Consider the following 19,373-nt stretch of genomic DNA (forward strand, 5'->3'; position numbering starts at 1 on the left):
CCGGCTGCCCCCCGTGCCGTGCCGCTGAGCCAGTGCCGCGTGTTGCTGCCTCTCCCTTCTCCACGCGAGTCCCCGCTCCCCCGGAGAGATGGAGGAGAGACGGAGCTGAGCATCACCCAGAGAGGAGGAGGGGGCTGTGGTTGGGACTGCGCCCCACAACCCCCTTCTCGCTCTTCTCCCCCCGCCCGCTGCCTCGGCGGTGCTGCTTTGGCTCACCTGTGTGTTTTCTTCCAGGATGGCTCGCTTTGGGGAGGCGGTGGCTGGCAGGCTGGGCTCCGGAGATGGGGGCTCTGACCAGAACCGGAGCCGGCAAGGACCTCCTGCTCCCGCGGGAGGGACCCCGGGACCCTTCAAGCAAACCAAAGCGCAGAGAGCCCGGACTATGGCTCTGTACAACCCCATCCCTGTCCGGCAGAACTGCTTCACCGTCAACAGATCGCTCTTTCTCTTTGGGGAAGAGAACATAGTCAGGAAATACGCCAAGAAGCTCATCGACTGGCCATATCCTTTCTGCGCCCCTTGCCAGCCCCCCCACTTGCTCCCCGGATTTGCCTCGGTGGCCGCCCAGGACACGTGTGTGTGGCACTAGCCGGCAGGTAAGTGCCTGCCTTCTGCTCTCCTTCGGCGCGCGGAGAGGGGTGCCCCGTCCCCCCGTCATCCCCCGGGGATGCTCTCCTCGCCCTGTTGCTGCTTCCTGCCCTCCTGTGCTCCGCTCGGTGCCTGGCAGGGAGCTGAGCCCCTTCTCCCCACAGGGAGCCCCCCTGGCCCTTCCTGAGGCTTGGATTTGAAACCCCCCCATGCTGGCAGGGAGGGGAGCTCTGATCCCGGTTTAACCCTGCGTGCTTTAAGGTGCTCTGTGTGTGTGCGTGGCTTGGGAGGTCGTGGCCTTGCCTCTCTGCCCTAGTGTCTTGCTGGAGTTTTGCCACCCCACCCCACCTGGAGCCACCCATCCTGTTGCGGACAGACCCCCAGGAGCGCACAAATGTCCAGTCCCTGCTGGGTGGTGGCTTTATCCTCTCCTGCGCCTGCCTGTGTGTGCCCCCTTTGCTGTTGATCACACCTGGCAGGGCATGGCCATCCTCGCCATGCAGCCCCCCTGCTCCGCCACGGCGGCTCTGGGAACCAGCTGTCCCCTCCCTGCGGCAGAGGGGATGATGCTGAAAACCTCCAGCTGTGCCCCACGGCCCCTTGCGGGGCTGGCACGGGGACCACGATTTATCCCAGGGGCCCCCCTCCTAGCGCTGGGTGGAGGTTGCAGATCACCCGCTCCTTCCTTCGCCCCTCCATCCTTGCAGACACCCCCACGCACTTCTCTCCCCTCCCGCCCTCCCTGCGGGCGCCCCCGGGTGCCCTGACCAGCACCCAGCGCCACGCACACAGCTCCCCACCCCCTGGGCTCGATGCCTTGCTGCTCCCCGAGACCCCTCCTGAGCTTTGCCCCCACCGAGGAGCCAAGCCTGCAAACTCCGGCGTGGCCACGCTTCGGCTGTAGGACCCTCCCTGTGCCGTTTTCTGCAGTGCTGATTACATGCAGCTCTTGCCGCTGCTGCTTTTTTCTCTCCCTGCAACTTGTTGGTGAACTTGCCGGCTCCTCCGGCGAGCGCGGGAGAGCTCGCCCCGGTGCCAAGCAGCCGTGCCTTGGTCTGGTGCAACAGGTATCCTGGGGGAGAAGCCCTCTGGCCAGGTGCAGGGGTGCAGGACAGGTCACCCACCCTGCTGAGCATCACCAGGGAAACAGTGCCCTTGCAGCTCCAGCGTGTCAGGTCAAGCCTCTGCCAGGCAGAGCCTGGGGAGACACAAAGCCCCCAGGGTTAGGGGGGTGACCTGGGGGTGAAGGGGGAGCTTGTGGGGGGCTGAATTCCCCACGGCATCCCTAAATCTACCCCTGCCGGCAGCGGTGGGCGGCTGCAGGAGCGTCGGTGCGGTAGCAAGGATGGGGATGCGGCAGCTCAGCTGGGAGCCCTGCAGGGCAGCGGCCAGGCCGGCCTGCCGCTTTTCCAGAATATGCCAAATTATTCACGTGCTTTTTCAGCATGGTGTGGGAGGGCCCTCGCCCCTTCAGCTTTCATTTAAAGCAAGAAGGAGCTGGGGTGCTGCCACCGGCCCGGTGCTCCCCGCGTGGGCCGGGGTCCCGTGCTGGTGTGATGTCTCATCTCTAGGCAGCCGCTGTCTCCTAGAGACTGGAGCTTCACCACCGCGTGGTAAAAACTCCCCAGCATTATTCTTTCCTGGAATTTGCAATGCATGAGGGAGATGGGCTCATTTTATTTTATTTTTTTCCCAGAAGTAAGTGACATATCCCCATGTGAGTGCTGGGAACGGGTGCGCTCCAGGCGCGGGAGCTGAGCATCCCTGGCCTTCCCCCGCCTGGCTGCCATCTCTTTCTAAGAAACTCATCCACCCTGGAGCTCCTCTGCACCGCTTGAGCTCTGGAGGGCTTGTGGGTGGACAAAGCTTTTTGATGATGAGTTTGAGATAGGCCAGGAAAGTTGTTCCATAAGCAGCCGATGCCTTTTGGTAGGACCAGGGAAAATGCGTGAGCATCTCAGGTGCCTGGCCCAGAGCCCATGGCACCTCTGCTGGGCAAGGGCGGTTTGGGGAGGCGAGTATTGGGTTTTGGCCACAGTCAATGAGAACTGCTCGCCTCGGGAGGGAGGTGGCCCATCCCGGAGCGGGCATGGCACCCAGGAAAGCCAAGGGGGTTGGGGTGAAGCGCGAGGGGGAGTGAAGGCTCTTCTTCATCCAGCTCCAGTTGACTAGGTAATAGGGCTAAAAATAACTGGTGATTCAGGCCTGGGTATCTGCTGGGTAACTGTATAATTATAACCAGCAGCCTCTGCAGTTTGGCTTCCCAGTGTAAATAGGGGATGATGCATGGAGGGGAAGGAGGAGAAATACGAGCAACTGGGATCGGGATGCAGCTCCGTGGGGAGATGAGGCTTTGCCGAGTTTCTCGCTGGAAAGCCTAGTGCGTTACCTCTGTTGGAGCTGCTCTTTTCACTGGTCCTGCTCAAAATGTGATGCTGTTTTGGCTGTAGGAACATCTACTCCCCCTCGTCTTGCCTGCTCTCCTCCTGCTGACGGCCAGGCCTTTTGCCCTGATTTCATTTGTTTGGCTGCCTGGAAGGCTGCAATTCAGTTAGCACACGAAGATGGGCTGCAGCTCATCTCTATCTGCTCCGTTCTTTATCTGCTTAATCGCATTTGACCTGGATAAGATCCCTCTCCCACCACAGCAAGGCCAGATGACATTGTGTGGCTCTGGCTCTGTCCCCAAGGACAGCCTGCAGCTGCAGGCACACACCGGCTATTGTACCTGTCCCCTGGGTTTGGCAGGGGAGAAGAATGTCCATTGGTCCTCTGGGGACCTTGCTGTTCCCTGCAGTGAGGGCTTTCTCTTATCGCAGCCCCTTGGAGGAGCAAATCTCCTGTTGGGTTGGCCAAGAGCAGCCGAGGTGTCTGCAAAGCCCCAGTGCACATCCCTGGTGCAACACATGTGGAGATTTTGCTCCACGGGATGCACGCCCGTGTGTGCCCGAGCCATTTTGCTCACGATGACTCCCACTTTGAGCCAGGCATCTCTGCTGCTCTGTGGGCACTGCCCGTGGGGTCCCTGGCAGCGTTATGCCCCACCTGGGCAAGCATCTTCTGCGCCTTTGGTTTTGCCCGGCTGAGATTTTGGCCGGTCTCGGTTCTATGTGGGAACAGCTGCGCCATGTCTTGCCATTCTTGGGCAGCTCCCTCCTTGTGCTATCCAAGAAAGAAAATCTCTTTTATGTTTCTTTATTTTTTTTAATTTTTTTTTTTCTCCAAGGCTGTTTTCTGTGCTTTTCATTCATCAGATTTTAAAATGTATTTTTTGGGGAGGGGCGAGTAGGTGTAATGGCAGGTCCGTCTTTTTGACAGCCGGGGAGAGCGAGGCTGCCTGTCAGATGGTGAATTTAAACAGAGGCAGCTGTTGTCATGGTGACGCCAAGTTGCATCCTGTTGCTGTGGCAACCAAAGTTAAAAAACTGGTGTTAAGGCAGGAGAATCACATGATATCTTTTTTTTTTTTTTTTTTAAAAAAAAAAAAAGGAGAGGAGAGAGATTCGATTTCCAGTTTATAAGCGCAGGGTGAGGTGGGTGAGAAGGAGATGCTTCTCCACGGAGCTGTTTGCACGTGGCAGGCAGGAATCCACATGCCTACGGCAGAAGCTCTGCCCTGACTGGTTCCTGGTGGCACCGCCTTTGGTTTAGCTCCTAAGAGAGACTGGACCACCATATTTTGGGGTCATAAGCAGCACGGTCTGTGGCTGTGGGGTTTAGGCAGGCTGAGCACCTTGCCTGGATGCTCCCTGTGTCATCACTGCCTTGTCCCTCTGGACATCACTTTCTGTCCACCCCAGCAAAGCGTGGATGGGCTGGGAGTGCTGGGCGGCAGGGTGGAGGGATGGAGTCAACTCCAAGGGGCCACAGCTCTACAACTGCTTGAGGACGCTGGATGGCCTTATCTGCTGGGGGAAGATCCTCCTGTCCTTGGGGACAAGGTGCTGTAGGGCTGGGGAACCGCAGAGTTGATTTAGGACTGCTCATGGTCTTGGCTCTAGTTGGCATTTTGAGTTTCTCTTGGAAAATAGCCTTGGAGAGGAGGCTCTTGCTTTCCTGTTGGGATGTGGAGCTGAGAAAAAGGGTGTCAGGACATCCTTGGGGATGCTGAAGAGGTGGGTCTTTGCTCCTGTCGTGCCCTAGGTGGACATGGCGTGGGAAGGTCTGTGTGGGGGCAGACAGCTGTGGTGGGGTTGGGACCAGCAAGATGAAGTGCACAGATGTAGGAGCTGAAGCTCTCTCTTGTTGATACCTGGGGAGCAGGGAAAGCCCCTCAGTGCAGCAGGTCCTGGGGAAGCCTGGGGAGTGGTGGGAAATGGAGACTTGAGTTTCTAAGAGATGCTGGAGCTGGGCTGGGTGATGCAGACAGGGCAAGGGGTTAAATCACTTCTGCCTTTCTTGCTGGCCCTCTGTAGTAGACTTCCCCAAGAGCCCTTTCAGAGATGCCCACGTGGCCTCACTCCTCTGGCTCTTCTGCTCCTTCCCCACCTGCCTGCCCAGGAGCGGGGACAAGGCATGGTCACCAAAGTGGAGAGATGGAGGGGGGTTCTCCGCAGGTCCCAGCCCTTGCCCGCAACTGGAGAGAGGTTTATCTTGCACCCAGCCTCTTTGGGAGGTTGCATCAACGTGCCATCAGCATCATAAATCCAACTTTGGTGCCTAGAGCTGGGCGCACTCCCTGCGTTAGCAATATAGGTGTTCTGAGTGGGCTGGTTTTGGCTCCTGGTTGGGGAGGGCGGTGAAGAGGAGGGTCACAGCTAGAAGCAGAGATCCCCCAGTGGCTGGACATCTCCTTGGTGTGCTGCTTGCCAGCCTCCTGTGCCAGGCCCACCAAGGAGCTCCAGCTCCAGGCATGCGGTTAGCCTGCAGTGCCTGCTGCAGGTGGGCTTGGGCATCGATCTAGGGGGTGTCCACATGGCCTGGGGGCACCTTCCCCACCTCAAACGCACCGGGAGGGAAGTGTGGAGCTGCAGGTATGGTGTGCACTGGGATCGGCCGAGTTGCTAAGGAAACAAGTCAATGGTGCAGGGGAGAGAGCGTTGGGTAAAGGAGATAAATCAATAAGAAAAACCTATTTTTATTGGCTCCCTAATGATCCTCCAGGAGAAGCCAGACGAAGGAGGAGGAGAAGGCTGGAGGGAGATGAGGTTTCATTACTGGACTTGGAGGGAGGCGAGTGCTACTCTGCATTTTGGGTGGCTGGGAGGTTGTGTAATTAGACATCTAACGAGCGAGGAAACAAAGGAATGATGGACCATTGTCTGGTAGGCTCCAGCCCTGAGCTGGGAGGATGCTTGCTTGGCCGAAGTATGGGGGTAAAATTTCTCCCCATTCAGCCAGATGTTCCTGCTGTCCTTTGGGGAGGCTTTTCTTACCCATGGCCTCTTAAAACCTGGCGCAGCTGGAGCTATAGGGACTTGTTTCCATGGGGTTCATGCCTTGCAGCTCTCGCCCAGCTCCAGATGCCATAACCCAGGCTTGGGTCCCCAGAAAAACGGGCCAGTGGGGTTTGGAGAGTCATTTTTGGCAGCGACCTTGTGCTTAGGGCAGCGATTGCCCTGTTTTCTTAGACTTGATGTCTGCTGACCCACATGCCAGGAGCTCGCTGGAGGAGGAGTGGGGATGCGGTCCCGTGCTGGGGCTGTGACAGGTGCGCATGTCCTTGCGCTGTTGAGCCAGATGCTAGTGCCAGCAAGGATATATAGGGGCGAGCTGAGCTGCGAGAGGTGGTCCTGAGCCTCCCAGCCGCTGTCAGGCAGGACTCCCATGCTGCTGGCTTTGGAGAAGTTGGGTTTTTCCCCCTCTGGGTGTTTCTCCCAAGGGACTCATGTCCTCAGGAGGGAGGAGGTGGCGGTAGATGCCCGGGATGCTCAGGAGGATTAGCTGTGCAGGGATGGACAGACGGATTCGCCGCGCTGTTCCCACACTTCTCATCTAGGCAAATGTGCCTAGCGCCTGGGGAGCTGGCTGTGCTGCCCCACTAACACGCTGTTTTCTTTTCAGCCTGTGCTAATTGCTCGCAGACTTTCAGGAAAATGAAACAAAAAGACCCCAAATAGGCTGTCGGCTCAGGGCCAAGAGCCGCGGTCTGTGTATGAGCTGAAGTGCGTGGCCAGAGGTGGGGATCAGGGAAAGTATGTGGCTTTTGCAGGAGCTGTGTGATGCAAATCTTGTGCGAAGCCTCAGAGGGAAACTTTTGGTGTCTGGCCTCTCCCCGAGCACGGGGAGCTGCTCGTGTTTCACACCGAGGTCCGAGCCCGCAGCAGCGAGCTCTGCAGCCGTCTGTCTTTTGGTTTGCCTTTAACTTAGCAACCATTAATTTCCCTGAGTGGCCTTTTAAATACCTTGGCTGGATATTTCCTGGCTCTCCTCCCTGCTGGGCTAAATACATCTCAGCTCCTACCAGCTCTCCAGGGACCTGCTCTGATGCCCGGCCCTGCTCCCGTCTTGCCCGGGCGCCGCAGCGTGCATGGGGTTGCTGTTGCTGGGGTCACTTAATGGTTTCCAGTTTGCCATGCTTATGGCCAGCACTGGGATGTCTTCTCTTGCCCATGGGCTCAGGGCCACTGGTTTAAAGTATCTTGCTGTATTCGGTGCCTTTGTCAGCCAAAAGGCAAGGTTGCAAAAGAGGAAATCATCCCTTTGGCCAGGGGTGATGGTGTGGGCATTCAATACCTCCTGGCCTGAGAGATGTGAATGTGAAGCTGCTGGTTCTGGAGAAGCCTAGTGTGGTGGGAAAGGACTCAGCTGGCTCGGGATGGTGGGAGTGTGAATGATTTCTTTATGGGAAAATCCATCCCAGGTGGGATCACATCCCCTTTCCACAGACATGAGCCTTGGGAAGGTGACAGTCCTCTCCTGAGGTGGCCGCTGATGCCAGTGGTGACAGTAATGTAGCTGTTGGGTTTTTGGCACGGAGTGGAGAAGGGGCGTGCTGCCTGCTGATGAATCTCACCTAATTTTGTTGTTGAGGACAACAGGGCTTTTATTGCAATGATGTGGTAAAGATGGATGGGAGGTCGGAAAGGTGTGTCCGTCCTGTCATTTGGAAGCGCTTTGTTTTCGGGGCTTGGTGGTGGGCCAGGCAGGAGAGGAGCTCTGCACCCCCTCCTCGCTGCTGGTGGCCCCTATGAATGCAAAGGCAGAAGGGACCTGAGTTTGGGGAGCTTTTCTGGGTGTCAGCCTGCTCTTTCCTCCGCCTCCCATCCCTACTCAGTTCTTCAGATACTCCATAGGGAGTTTCCACCCTTCCTGAACTGAAGCTCAGACCCAGACGCCATCAGTGCCTTGAGTTGTGAGTGCTCAGCCTGGTGCTCTGCAGCTCCCAGCGCAGCCTGGCCTCACCCTGCCGCCCGTGGGGTGCTTGGCAAGGGACCCTCGTTTCCCACGGCGTGTCCACCTTGCCAACACGGGGCAGGTTGGAACCCCGTAGGATCATAGAGTGGTTTGGGTTGGAAGGGACCTTCAAAGGTCATCTAGTCCAACCCCCTGCCATGACATCCCCCAGGACCTGCCAGGGATGCTACATCCTCCTCGGGCCGTGCAGATGATTCCTCCCAGGTATCTGGGCTGCTGATAGCCTGTGACACCCCCTGCTCCGAGCCCCATCTTCCGCTGCTTCATGATGGAAGAGAGAAGGCAAGCAGCAGGGCCACGGCATCGCGTGGACACGCCGTGCTGGGGAGAGCCTCTGATACTGCCAGGGACCATCCCACCCCTTTTCCAGAAGAAGCCCAGCCTGGTCAGAGTCTAGCTGTCCACCTTCATACTCATGTCCATCTCTGGACTCCCACCGCAAGCAGCATCTCTCTCCCAAGAGAGTTCACAGCCCAGCAAAGGCTGTTGGTTAATGTCCCATGAGCCTGGGAAGGAGGTGATGAGGCTCAGCAGGTCTTCAGTGAGGAAGGTCTCGTAGGGGGCTCTCAGTTCTCTTGTTACCCCACTCTTTTCCAAACAGCACCAAGGTGGACTTCACCCTTCTGCAGGTGAAAGCTGGGCTGTATGTGTGCATGTTCCTGTGGTGGTGGAGGCTAACGAGCAGGTGAAACGAGGGGCGGTCAGGGGTGGGCTGGCAGGCTGGGGACATATCCACCTTTTGTCTGCTCCTTAACTCCCCTCCACTCCCTTTGAATACATGATCCTGGCGACCATCATTGCCAACTGCATCGTGCTGGCCCTCGAGCAGCACCTCCCTGAGGATGACAAGACGCCCATGTCACGGAGATTAGTAAGTACCCCACATCTGTCCCTCTGTACCCCACGTCAGGGGGTCTGGTGGTTCAGGAGAGGCACCAGCCGAAGGGAGCCACCCCATCCTACCAGTGAATTCCTGCTGGTTTTGGAGAGGTAGGGCAGGAGGTTTCCTCCAGGACCAGCTCCTCCAGCCTTCCTGGGGCTGCTGTCACATACCCTTTCTCCATGGGAAGGGTTCAGGAAGGTTTCAGCCTCTTAAAAAGTGGGGTGGGGAATTGGGACTGGGCTACTTGAGTAGGTTATAGCTCCCGCTTTTTGTTCCCAAGGTTGATGCTGGCTGAGAAAGGGCTGGGAAAGCACCTGAAGGGGAGGACGGGGCTGGGGAAGGTGGGATGGGACATGAGTCGGGTCACTGTGAAATGTCTGGTGCCGTGTTTGCCCCCTCTCACCATGTCACTGGTTCCTCTCCGGCAGGAGAAGACAGAGCCCTACTTCATCGGGATTTTCTGCTTCGAGGCTGGGATTAAGATCGTGGCTCTGGGGTTTGTTTTCCACAAGGGCTCATACCTGCGCAACGGCTGGAACGTCATGGACTTCATCGTGGTCCTCAGCGGGTGAGTTGGGTGGCACGGGGCTGTTGGTGTGGTTGGGCAGTCGGGGGCTTGTCCCGGTGGGGACACAAGCTCCAGATGCGGGGCAGGGTCCTGTTTTGCTGTTGTTGGCGGTGTTCATCACAATGAGGAAGAGGAGGATGGTCCTCTGTGCTGGAGGCTCCTGAGTTGGCTTCGCTGTGGACAGTTGGTGGTGGAACATAATTCCCCATCAGGCGAGGAGGGCTGGCTCTGAAGGCATCATGTCTAGGTTTCCTCAGCTGGTGACATGGTGTCTGTCACCCGCCTGGGCATGGGGTGAGGTGAAGATGAGGTAGGAGTGTGGCCTGAGAAGCAACTGGACGTGGTCTGGGAGAGGTTTTGGTCAAACCATGCAAGAGGAGGGAGGAAATCTTTTCTTGCCTTCCCAAGCACTTTCCAGCCTTGGCCTGGTGCTGGGGGTTTGGGAATGAGGTCTGGCTGGTGCTGCGTGCCCAGGTGATGCCCACTCAGCATCCCAGCGAGCAGCAGCGATGCTGGGGGTGGTGGCACACGGAGCTTCACGGGTGCTGGTTGTGTGACTGGTGGTGTCACCTGCTGGGGATGTGGTCCAGATTCGAGTCCTGCTTGTGGTGTGATGGGCTCTGCTGGTGACATAGAAACAAGCAGGGACATTTGGGCTTGTGTTAGCCAACACTGGCAATTGGCTTGAGCAGAAGCCCCCCCAGGGTGACCCCCCCTGGACCCTTCGCTGTGTGGAGGGCAGGTGGGTGCCTGGGGCCACCAAGTGATCCTGGGGAAAGGGGGTGCCTGGATTGTGGCCATTTCTTTTTGTGTGCCGATAGAAACCCCATGTTCAGAGGAGCTGGTTTGATGTGGACAAACAGATGGTACCTGTGCATCTCTGAGGGCTTTATGAGCTCTGGGTGTAGAGCAGCTGCAAGGCTGCCCAGGGAAACTGAGGCACGTGAGCCAGGTGAGGTCTTTCCTGAGCTGCTTGCTGCGCAGTCCTGTCTCTCGGCTTGCAGGGTGGTGGCATCATGTGGGACGTGGCACCCGTTTGGGTGTTTGGAGGAGGAAAGGGAATGCTGAGGCTGGTGCTGCCAGGGATGTAGCTATGGACGCGGCTTGTCTGTAGTGGAGCGGTGCAGGTTGGGACTGTGCTTGGGAGAAGGCTTGAGGAGAACGTGACCAGGAACGTTTTGATGGCCTCGCTGGGTGGTGGGACCACATGTACCTGTGCAGACGAGGTGTCTTGGGGTGCTGCTGGTGGGTGATGCTTCTCAGAGGGCAGCAAACAGGCTGCCCGTGGGCAGTGCAGCCATCGCACAGGATGCTGCTGCCCCTTCTGCATCTCCAAAGGGATTCTTTGGGGAGGGCACGGTGCTGTGGGGTGAGCGGCTGGGCAGAGCTCCTGGGCTGGGCAAAAGGTGGCCACGTCCCTGCTCACATCTCTGAGGACAGCGTGGGACACGTGTCACCCCTGGTAGCAGCAAGGGGAGACGTCCCAGCCTTGCGGTGCTGGGCAGAAAGCGGGCGGATGGCTGGGAAATGCCCATCGGCCGCCTCCTGGCCTGGGCATCCTCTGGGGCCGCAGCCAAGGGAAGCGCTGGGCTGGGAGCGGGGGTTCGCCACGGACCCCTCCCTGCCCTCCGCGGCTCTGGGCGAGCTGACTGTAACCGAGCCGGTGCTGAGTCAGCGCTCGGCAATTACTCACTCACGGAAGCCTCGCCAGCTCCGTTCAATGCCGCGCCGGGCCCCGTGCCAGGGAATCGATTGTCCGTGAAGGGCTGTTAGTGCTGTGCCGTCTGCCCTGCCGGGGGGTGCCCGGTTCCCCCTGCCACCACTGGTGACGGTGTGCGGCCCCCCAGGGTCTGCTTCGCCACTGTCACCCCCCTCGCATCCTGAGGTTTGCTCCAGCAGGATGAAACCCTCTCCAAGAACTGCCCGGCTACCTGCCAGCTTTGCCCCAGTAAGCCCAGCACCCACTGGTGTGGACTGACATGAATTCTGTTGTATGATGGGTGAAGGAGGTAACCTGCAGATTTTCATCCTGGACCGGTTTTGGGGAGGATCGGGTCACTGGGGGATGAGCTGAACCAAGTCACGGGCTCCTCTGTGCTGCTCAGCTCTTGCTGTTGCTGCGCGGTGCTGGCAAAGCCCTGGTGCCACCTCCCTTGCAAGAAACTCTTGCCTGTTTGATCTGCTGAATTATCGGCAGATTTCTTCAGCAAATAATCCTCGGCTGGCAAATGACTTGCAAACAGCTTGCAGGAGAGGGTTTGCACTTGGCGCTTCTCGCTGTGTAGGTTGTGTAAGGCGGGTGGTGAAGTCTGCACGGGGAACGTGTGCGGGCGACCAGCGGGTTTGGGATTATCTTTGCGGACTAAAACTTTACTCTTGATTAATAAGTGAGTGTCTGGGCAGAGACTGTTGAGTTTGGGGGAATTAATGGTCATTGGCATCTTGTCGTGACTTAGCAAGAAGCAGTGGCTGTGGTGGAGGGGATGTTGCCAGCATCAGAGGTGTAGGGTAGCGCTTGCTGAGGGATGCGCTGACCGTTTGGGGTGCTGATGCATCCCATGACGACGGACCAGAGAGGATATCCACGTGAGCAGAATCCACCCCAGGATCCATCCTAGAGGGACCCAGCATCACATTCACTGCCCCTTGTCCCTCCAAGGGTGACACAGGGTACTACTCTTCCTTTCTGGACTTATTTTTTGCCACATATCTGATAGGAGAGATGCTTAATGCACATGGCATCGTGGCCCCGGACACCGTGTTGGGGTTTCCATGAGCAGTGGGATATCCTGAGCACGTTCTCCCTGGTGTAAATTAGCCTGATGAGGGGCTGCTGCTGTGAGCAGCTTCCTGGGACGCTGTGCAGGAATGGATGGCACTGACTTGAGTTCAGCTGGTGTTTGCTTCTTGTGTCAATAAATCCAGGGTTTTTTTCATCTCGGTGGAAATCAACGCCCACCTAAAACTCCCTGATGCTAAAGCTTCCACTGGGGAACTAATAGTCACATTTGTAAACCCGCTCTGTTTATAACCTGTGGTTTCCAAATCATCATCGCTGCCTGAAAAAGACCAGCCTGTTCTCCCCCAGCTAAAAATATTTTTCTCCGAAAACGTGCATGAAATACCTTCACTCGTTCTGAGGCAGAGCTGGGGAGGGGAATGTCTGTGTTTCCCCTGGGATTTGGGGATGCTCGCCTTGCCCATGCATGAGCCAGACCTGGCCAGGCGCTGAAGCTGGACTCGTGACCTGCTCAATGCAGCACGTCCTGGACCAAAAAAAGGGAAAACCGGCTCAGAAATGGTCAGAAAGGGCAGCGGGAGCTTGGTGACCTCTTAATCGGTGGTCCCGAGAGGGAGAGGTTGAAGAACCTTCAGCCACCAGCAACTGGAGCATCAGCTGTAGCGAATAGAGACCGAGGACCCCACACCAGCCCACCTTATCCTACGTTATGTTTGATGGTGCTCGTGGAAAAAGAAGGGTTAAATTCCCTCTGCAAATATCCAGGTGGGTGTGTGCTTCAGGCACTCTAGTGCCTGAACATCAGAGCACCGCGCTGGCTTTTTTAAAATTTTTTTAATGCAGTTGCAGCGGTAATACAATAACAAGTTACGTGAGAGGTGAAGGGGTGGGGGAACGCTTCTAACAGTGGGAAAAAAGCAAAATGGAACTCAAAACGCCCTTGCGAAGCAGCTGCTGTAAAACCTGGATAAATACACCAGGGTTGCTAAAAGGAAGAGCTGGTGTTGGGGTTTTTTGGGGGGTTTAGTAAAAATCACTACACCTGGTTGCCTTTGGTGAAGTGCTTGGGCACTGTTGTTTTCTCTCAGGGATTTTGTGGGGTTGCATGTGGCCAAGGGAAGGCAGGAATGGACAATCACCGGCGGTACCTGCTGTTCTGGTAGCAAACCTGGAGCTGAGCAGAGGGGGACCAGCCTGTGCTGGTGGAGGAAAGCCCGGCTCTGCGAGCCCTAATGGAGCGTGTGGACAAGGAGGGCAGGTTGGCTTGTTGCTCGTTGTGGTGCTGCCTGGATTTTGGGATGACCATCCTGGAAAGCACCCTGTGCCCTTTTTGCAATTCACATGAGCTCCCTCATGGCAGAGATGAGGACGCTTTGCCCTCTGTAATTCAGCTCACCTCGTGCAACCCAAATTCTGCTTGTCTTGGGTGGTCTTTTTGGTCTCAGAGGTCCAGAGATGGAGGCAGAGGGGTCCTTGAATGGGTGCTGACAGAAGCTCTGTGCAGGAACATTCATATGCTGCGTCCCTTCATGGCTTGGGGTGCCAGTCCCCAGCAGTGTGCCTGGCACCCCGTATGTGTGTGAAAGCATGTATGTAGAATAATAGAATAGTTTGTGTTGGAAGGCACCTTCAAAGCTCATCCAGTGCCCCCCTGCCATGAGCAGGGACATCGTCACCAGCTCAGGTTGCTCAGAGCCCCGTCCAGCCTGGCCTGGGATGTCTCCAGGGATGGTTCATCCACCACCTCTCTGGCCAACCTGGGCCAGGCTCTCACCACCCTCATCATAAAAAATGTACACAACCTGATGTCTGCTCTATCTCCTACCTGCTTCCCAGCTCTTTCCTTCCAGGACAATTAGTAAAGTGTTCAGTCTTTCGTTTGGATGAATAATTAATTCACCAGCTTTGTGAATGATTCATGTGCCATATGCCACGGCGTTGGGACGTGCCTGACATCGGCACCTTGTACCGGGGTGGGTGACGTGGGAAAAGGCTCTGCACTGCTGGGATGGGTGGCGGGGAGGGATGTGGGGTGACCCTGGGCAGACAGACCCACGGCTCTGGCTTTGGGGGGACAGGCACTCCACCTTCCCCCGGCACAGGATCCGGCCCACGCGCTGCTCAGGCGCTTCATCCCATCCTTCCCAGCTCCTCCTCTTCAGCAGTTGATCTGCGCGGCTGCTGGTCCCTGGGGCTCCTTCCCAGCATCGCTGGGTGCAGAGCTCCCAGCTGGGGTCAACCCCTGCTCCTCCCGTGGGGGTAAAGCCTTGGCCAAGCTGCGATGTCCCCACGTGCCATTTCTTTGTGCTGCCACAGACCTTGCTCTGGGAGAGGAGTTGTGGGGTAAAAGCCTGGCTTTGGGGGAAGGGGAAAGGGCTATTTTCTACCACGTGCTCATGTGGGGAGAGGGTATCACTCAGGCTTGAGTGTCAGTATCCGTGGGGTCTTGGACCTCTCCTTTGGCATCAGCTCAGCCAACTCCTGCCATGCTACATGGTGGCGTGTGCTGTATTTCTCTTTGCAGGGATGGCTCTCAAGCATCCTGGTGACGGCTTTAGGTTTCCACCATGTCCCGTTTGTGCAAACACAGTTTCACCAGCATCTCTTCCCCCTGCTAAATCCCACATCCACTGAGCAGCATCGCAGGGGCTGGAGGCAGGAGGGGCTTGCAGAGGGGATGCTCCATTGTGTGCCAAATCCTGGGGGCTTCTCCAGGAAGAGGTTGCCTTGGGGGATCGCTTTGTCCCCCAGATCAACGGCTGGTGAAGGCAGGTTTTCTGTTCGCAGGGAGTCATTGGTGCCTGGGTTCAGGGCTTTCAAAACCGCCAGGAAAGACAGGGTCAGCAGCTTTGCAGCAGTGCAATCCACTTGTGTCACGGCCCCGAAACCTAGAAAAGAGCAAGCAAAGATGATGGAGGCTTTGAGGTTGCTCCGAACTGTGCCAAGGGCAGGACTTGGGCACGGTCTCCCTGTCCCCTGGCGTCCCCAAAGCAGGACCGCTGTCCTCTGCTGGGGCATCCTCAGGGTGGGTAACCCGATCCCGCTGGCCCTGCCTTGAGCAGGGTTTGGACCCAAGAGCCTGAAGTCCATCCTGCTGCTCACGATGCTGCCTGCAGAGAGGGCAGGGATTGATTCACCCGCAGAAAAGGGCAAGAACGGGGTAAATTCATCAGGTAACTTACTTTCTGTGAGCCGTTTGACCAGTGTATTAATTATGAAGCAGTCTCCCTCATAGAGTCAGGTGGCAGTGCAGCCCTTCAGGGGCCTTTCCACTTAATTATAAATATTAATTCGCGTGTCAGCCAGCCAGCCAGCACCCTCCCTGCCCCAGATTTGGAGCTGAGATTAGTCTGTCTCAACTGGTACCCACCACACCATGGAGCTGCCCTTTGCTGGGACAGCTTGTCTGTCTCTGCAGCGGTCCCTGATGGAAACCGTCGTGGGATGCTCAGTTTGGGGTCGGGGGGGATGAATTGAGGGTCGATCTGATCATTTGGGGGTTCAGCATTTGCTTGGGGGACCTGATGCGAAGCCCTTTGCAGTGTTCCCCGAGCTGTGTGTGCTGTCCCCAAGGGCTGAGGCTTCAGGGCTGCCGGTGGGATGACGGGGATGGGAGCGGGTTGTGATGCGCAGCCCCTGGCACAGGCAACAGCAGCACGGTGAGCGCTGTAGTGTGTGATAGTGCCCGAATTTGTCACTGGTTCTTTGCTAGTAAAGGGCTTTGTGTGGGCAGAATCATCCAGCATCACTCATGGTTTATTCTGCTAAACCCCAAACTGCAGAGAGTCATTTAAAATGTGATTATCCTTTTTCTTTTTTTTTTTTTTTGGCCCCCTGGGAAAAGAAATCCATAGGTGCAGGTCTTCAGCTGGAGGCGAGGGCGTGCGCTTTGCTCAGCTGCTGCGAGCTGGAGCGGTGCTGAGGGCTGAGCATCGCTCCGAGGGCTGGGAGCATCGCTCCGAGGGCTGAGCATCGCTCCAAGGGCTGGGAGCATCGCTCCGAGGGCTGGGAGCATCGCTCCGAGGGCTGAGCATCGCTCCGAGGGCTGGGAGCATCGCTCCGAGGGCTGAGCATCGCTCCGCCGGCAGCCCCGGAGCCTGCAGGTGCGGCGGGCCCGGCGGGAGCTCGCCCTTCTCTCTGCAGCCTGTAAATAAAGAAAATAATATAATCATCTTGGTTGCAAACACAAAGCATTGGATTTTTTTTTTTTTTTCCTCCCCAAAACCGTGTTTTTGTCTGCCAGTGATTGCTCACTATTCAATTATACTTTGGGGATTAGCATATATTTCCCATCCTGCCTCCTCTCTCATTTGCATTCTTCCAATAGCTCCTCTCTGCTCTTCTCTGCACCTGAAGTCTCTTCCCCCTTTCCTCTGAAGAAGTAAAACTAACCCCTTTGCCTGAGTGACCTATAAAAACGCCTTCACTTTTTTTCTTCTTCTTCTTCTTCTTTTTTTTCTCCAGTACATATGATGAAAAGCATGAGATCATTGGGATTTTTATAGCCCAATCTGGCAGCTTTTTCAAATAACTTGGATGGTGAGATGTAATTTTAGTTTGGGTCCTTGCCTAAAAATAAGGAATAATTATTAGCACATCAGACGTGGATATTGTAAGTGTTCGAAAAGGGTTTAAATTGTTCTGGAGGTACCGGAGCTGCCGCCCTGTGTCAGCACAAAGGTCTGTCACAGCCCCAGTCCCATCTTTGTGCTGTGCATCCCCAAGAGCTATAAGAAACCTTAACGTGTGTCAATAAATAAATCCAAAATGGGTTGTGCTGGCTGATACAGGTGGCGCTCTGAGGAAAGGAGAAAAAAAAAAAAAAGGCATGTTTAGAGGGTTAATAAGCAATTAAGCAATTAACAGGTGAGATGCTAATGTCCCTGCTCATGGCAGGGGGTTGGACTAGATGACCTTTGAAGGTCCCTTCCAACCCAGCCTATTCTGTGATTCTATGAAAGCAGGAGAGTGTGTTTTGAGCACTGTATTTATTATTAGTGGTAACATGGTGGTGGCTTCTGTGTCTATGAGCAAAGTCTGGCTATCGGGGACAGGTGATGTCTGTTATTTAGAGCCACCAAAGGGCTTGGGAAAGGCAGATGGAAGCCAGGTTCATGTGCCTGGAAGCTCAGTTGGCTTTTTCCAGCCACCTCAGTGGGTCTAACAAAATATCCCAGGGCTGCTCAGACCCTGCTCAGAGGCTCTGGGTGCTCCGGGTGCATCTGCCCTCACCGGGAGCCACGGCTGTGCCCGCAAAAGGATGCGCAGGCACCTATTTCGTAGCAGGGGGAGTCACGTTTTTGTCGTCAGTCGGTAGACACGTCTGCAGTGCAACCCACCTCGCTCTGGTGATCTGTCCGAACATCCCTTCTGAAAGAGCTCGTGATGTCCCTGGTCCCCCAGCGAGGACGAGGAGCACGTCACCTTGCCACAGAGGAGTCTCATTCTTAGCAGCTAATTTAGAGCGCGGGGAAGCTGTGCCCTGAAATCACCTGAACCTTGCCTGCAGGCTCGGTGAGACGGCTCCCGAGCCTCTAGAACGAATCTGGGTTAGCTGAGGACCTTTTGCAGCCAGGGCCCTCTGCTCCTGGTCCTGCCCCAGGGAGGAGATGTGCGGTGGGGCTGGGGGTGCTGGTGGCTCCACTCCCATCACTCCGCCTGGCTTGTAGGATCGCAGCTTGTGGTAGGAGAGAGCTGTTAAACCCACTCTGCTGCCAGGAGCTTACCAGCTGGGCTTTTCATGGTGCTGGACTTGCGTGGTTAAGCTCTGGGGCTGTAGCTCGCATCCAGCCCAGAACCATCTCCTGGAGATGCTCCTCGCTCTCTGCCACTGCTTGAAAGGAGGTTGGAGCATGGAGGGTGTTGGTCTCTTCTCCCAAGTTAACAAGCGATAGGATGAGAGAAAATGATCTTAAGTTGCGCCAGGGGAGGTTTAAATTGGATGTTGGGAACAATTTATTCCCGGAAAGAGCTGTTGGGCATTGGAACAGGCTGCCCGGGGCAGTGGTGGAGTTATCATCCCTGGAGGGGTTTAAAAGACGCATAGGTGAGGTTCTTATGGACGTGGTTTAGCGCCAGTGTTGGGTTATGGTTAGACTCGATCTTGAGGGTCTCTTGCATCCACAATGATTCTATGATTCTGTGCTCGACCCCAGCTGGAGTCAGCAAACGCCTTTCCCCCATCACTTTGGGAGGCTGGTTGGACACCAGGCATTGGGACATCAGGAGCAGAAGCTGAAGGAGGGTCTCAGTTTCTCCAATGCAGAATCTGGCACAGCGTGTCCTCTACGCTGGTGTTTTGGGGAGCACTGGGTTAGCCTGGTTTTGTTGACAGCTTGCATGAAAGAGATGAAAGCGCCTGTGCTCTTCTCTCTCCCACGTGCTGCCGAGTAGCCGTGCTTTATTGTACTTATTGATTTTGATCTTACAACCAATTTAACAATGCCGTTCTTCCGTGAGTGCTCCTGACTTAATTAAGTCCCTTCTCGGCTCTCGCATCAGCCCTGTGTGTGTACCAGGGGCTGGTCACGGGCTGGGGGACGGGGACTGTGCCGAAAAGGAAAGTGCCATCTCCATATATATCCATATCTTCATATATGTCAGGGATAAGCAGCCCGGTACACAGGGAGATGTGGGTGATGCTGGGGCCAGGTTCTGCAGCTGAGCCCTTGCCCCGGGAGGAAGAAGAGGCTTGGAGAAGGAGTTGAAACAACCTGGTTTGCTGATGTGAGAGCATTTTGGCTGCCGGGGTATCCTAGGAAACCCAGCCGCCTTTCTGGAGGGGCAGGTCGGTACCTGCTGTACCTCGGGGAGAGGGGGAGAGAAAGAGTGCTAATTGCTTAGCACGCCAGAGAGCTGCTCTGGCCTGTAATTAGATGAATTAGTGGAACAATGACCCAATTTCCCTTGGTTTTTTGGATAGCTGCAAACAACCTGGAGGTTGCTGCCTCCCTCTGTCCCGCTCTCCTCCCCGTCCCCTCCTCTTCCATCCCCTGATCCTCCTTCTTGCCCAGCACCTGGTGACCGAGCCCAGGTGGGAGAGGAGGCCACGAGCTCTGGCACCGTCGGCTGTGCTCCCACAGCTCTGCCAGCATCCCTGAGCTGTGCCGAGTATTTCCACTGCTGGACTCGCCGTGCGCCAGCTCGCTTCTGCCCCAATTTGTTTCCTAGAGATAGAATTGAAAAAAATCTTTGCGTTTTAAAAGAAAACCTCTGGAGTCCTTCCTTGTGCCTGCCAG

The 19,373-nt window shown here is 56.2% G+C and overlaps 1 protein-coding gene across 1 annotated transcript in view; it reads left to right on the forward strand.

The window, feature by feature from the left end:
* The first annotated feature begins 234 nt into the window (after nt 1-234).
* Nucleotides 235-19,373, forward strand: part of CACNA1E (calcium voltage-gated channel subunit alpha1 E) — a 92,352-nt gene continuing 73,213 nt past the window's right edge. Inside the window, exons 1-3 of the mRNA XM_065649168.1 lie at nt 235-501; nt 8,710-8,815; nt 9,256-9,395. Of these exons, the coding sequence (XP_065505240.1) occupies nt 236-501; nt 8,710-8,815; nt 9,256-9,395 (512 nt within the window). The 5' untranslated portion in view covers nt 235. The remainder of the gene's footprint in view (nt 502-8,709; nt 8,816-9,255; nt 9,396-19,373) is intronic.

This window comes from Caloenas nicobarica, chromosome 20 (assembly GCF_036013445.1).
Source record: "Caloenas nicobarica isolate bCalNic1 chromosome 20, bCalNic1.hap1, whole genome shotgun sequence".
NCBI lineage: Eukaryota > Metazoa > Chordata > Aves > Columbiformes > Columbidae > Caloenas > Caloenas nicobarica.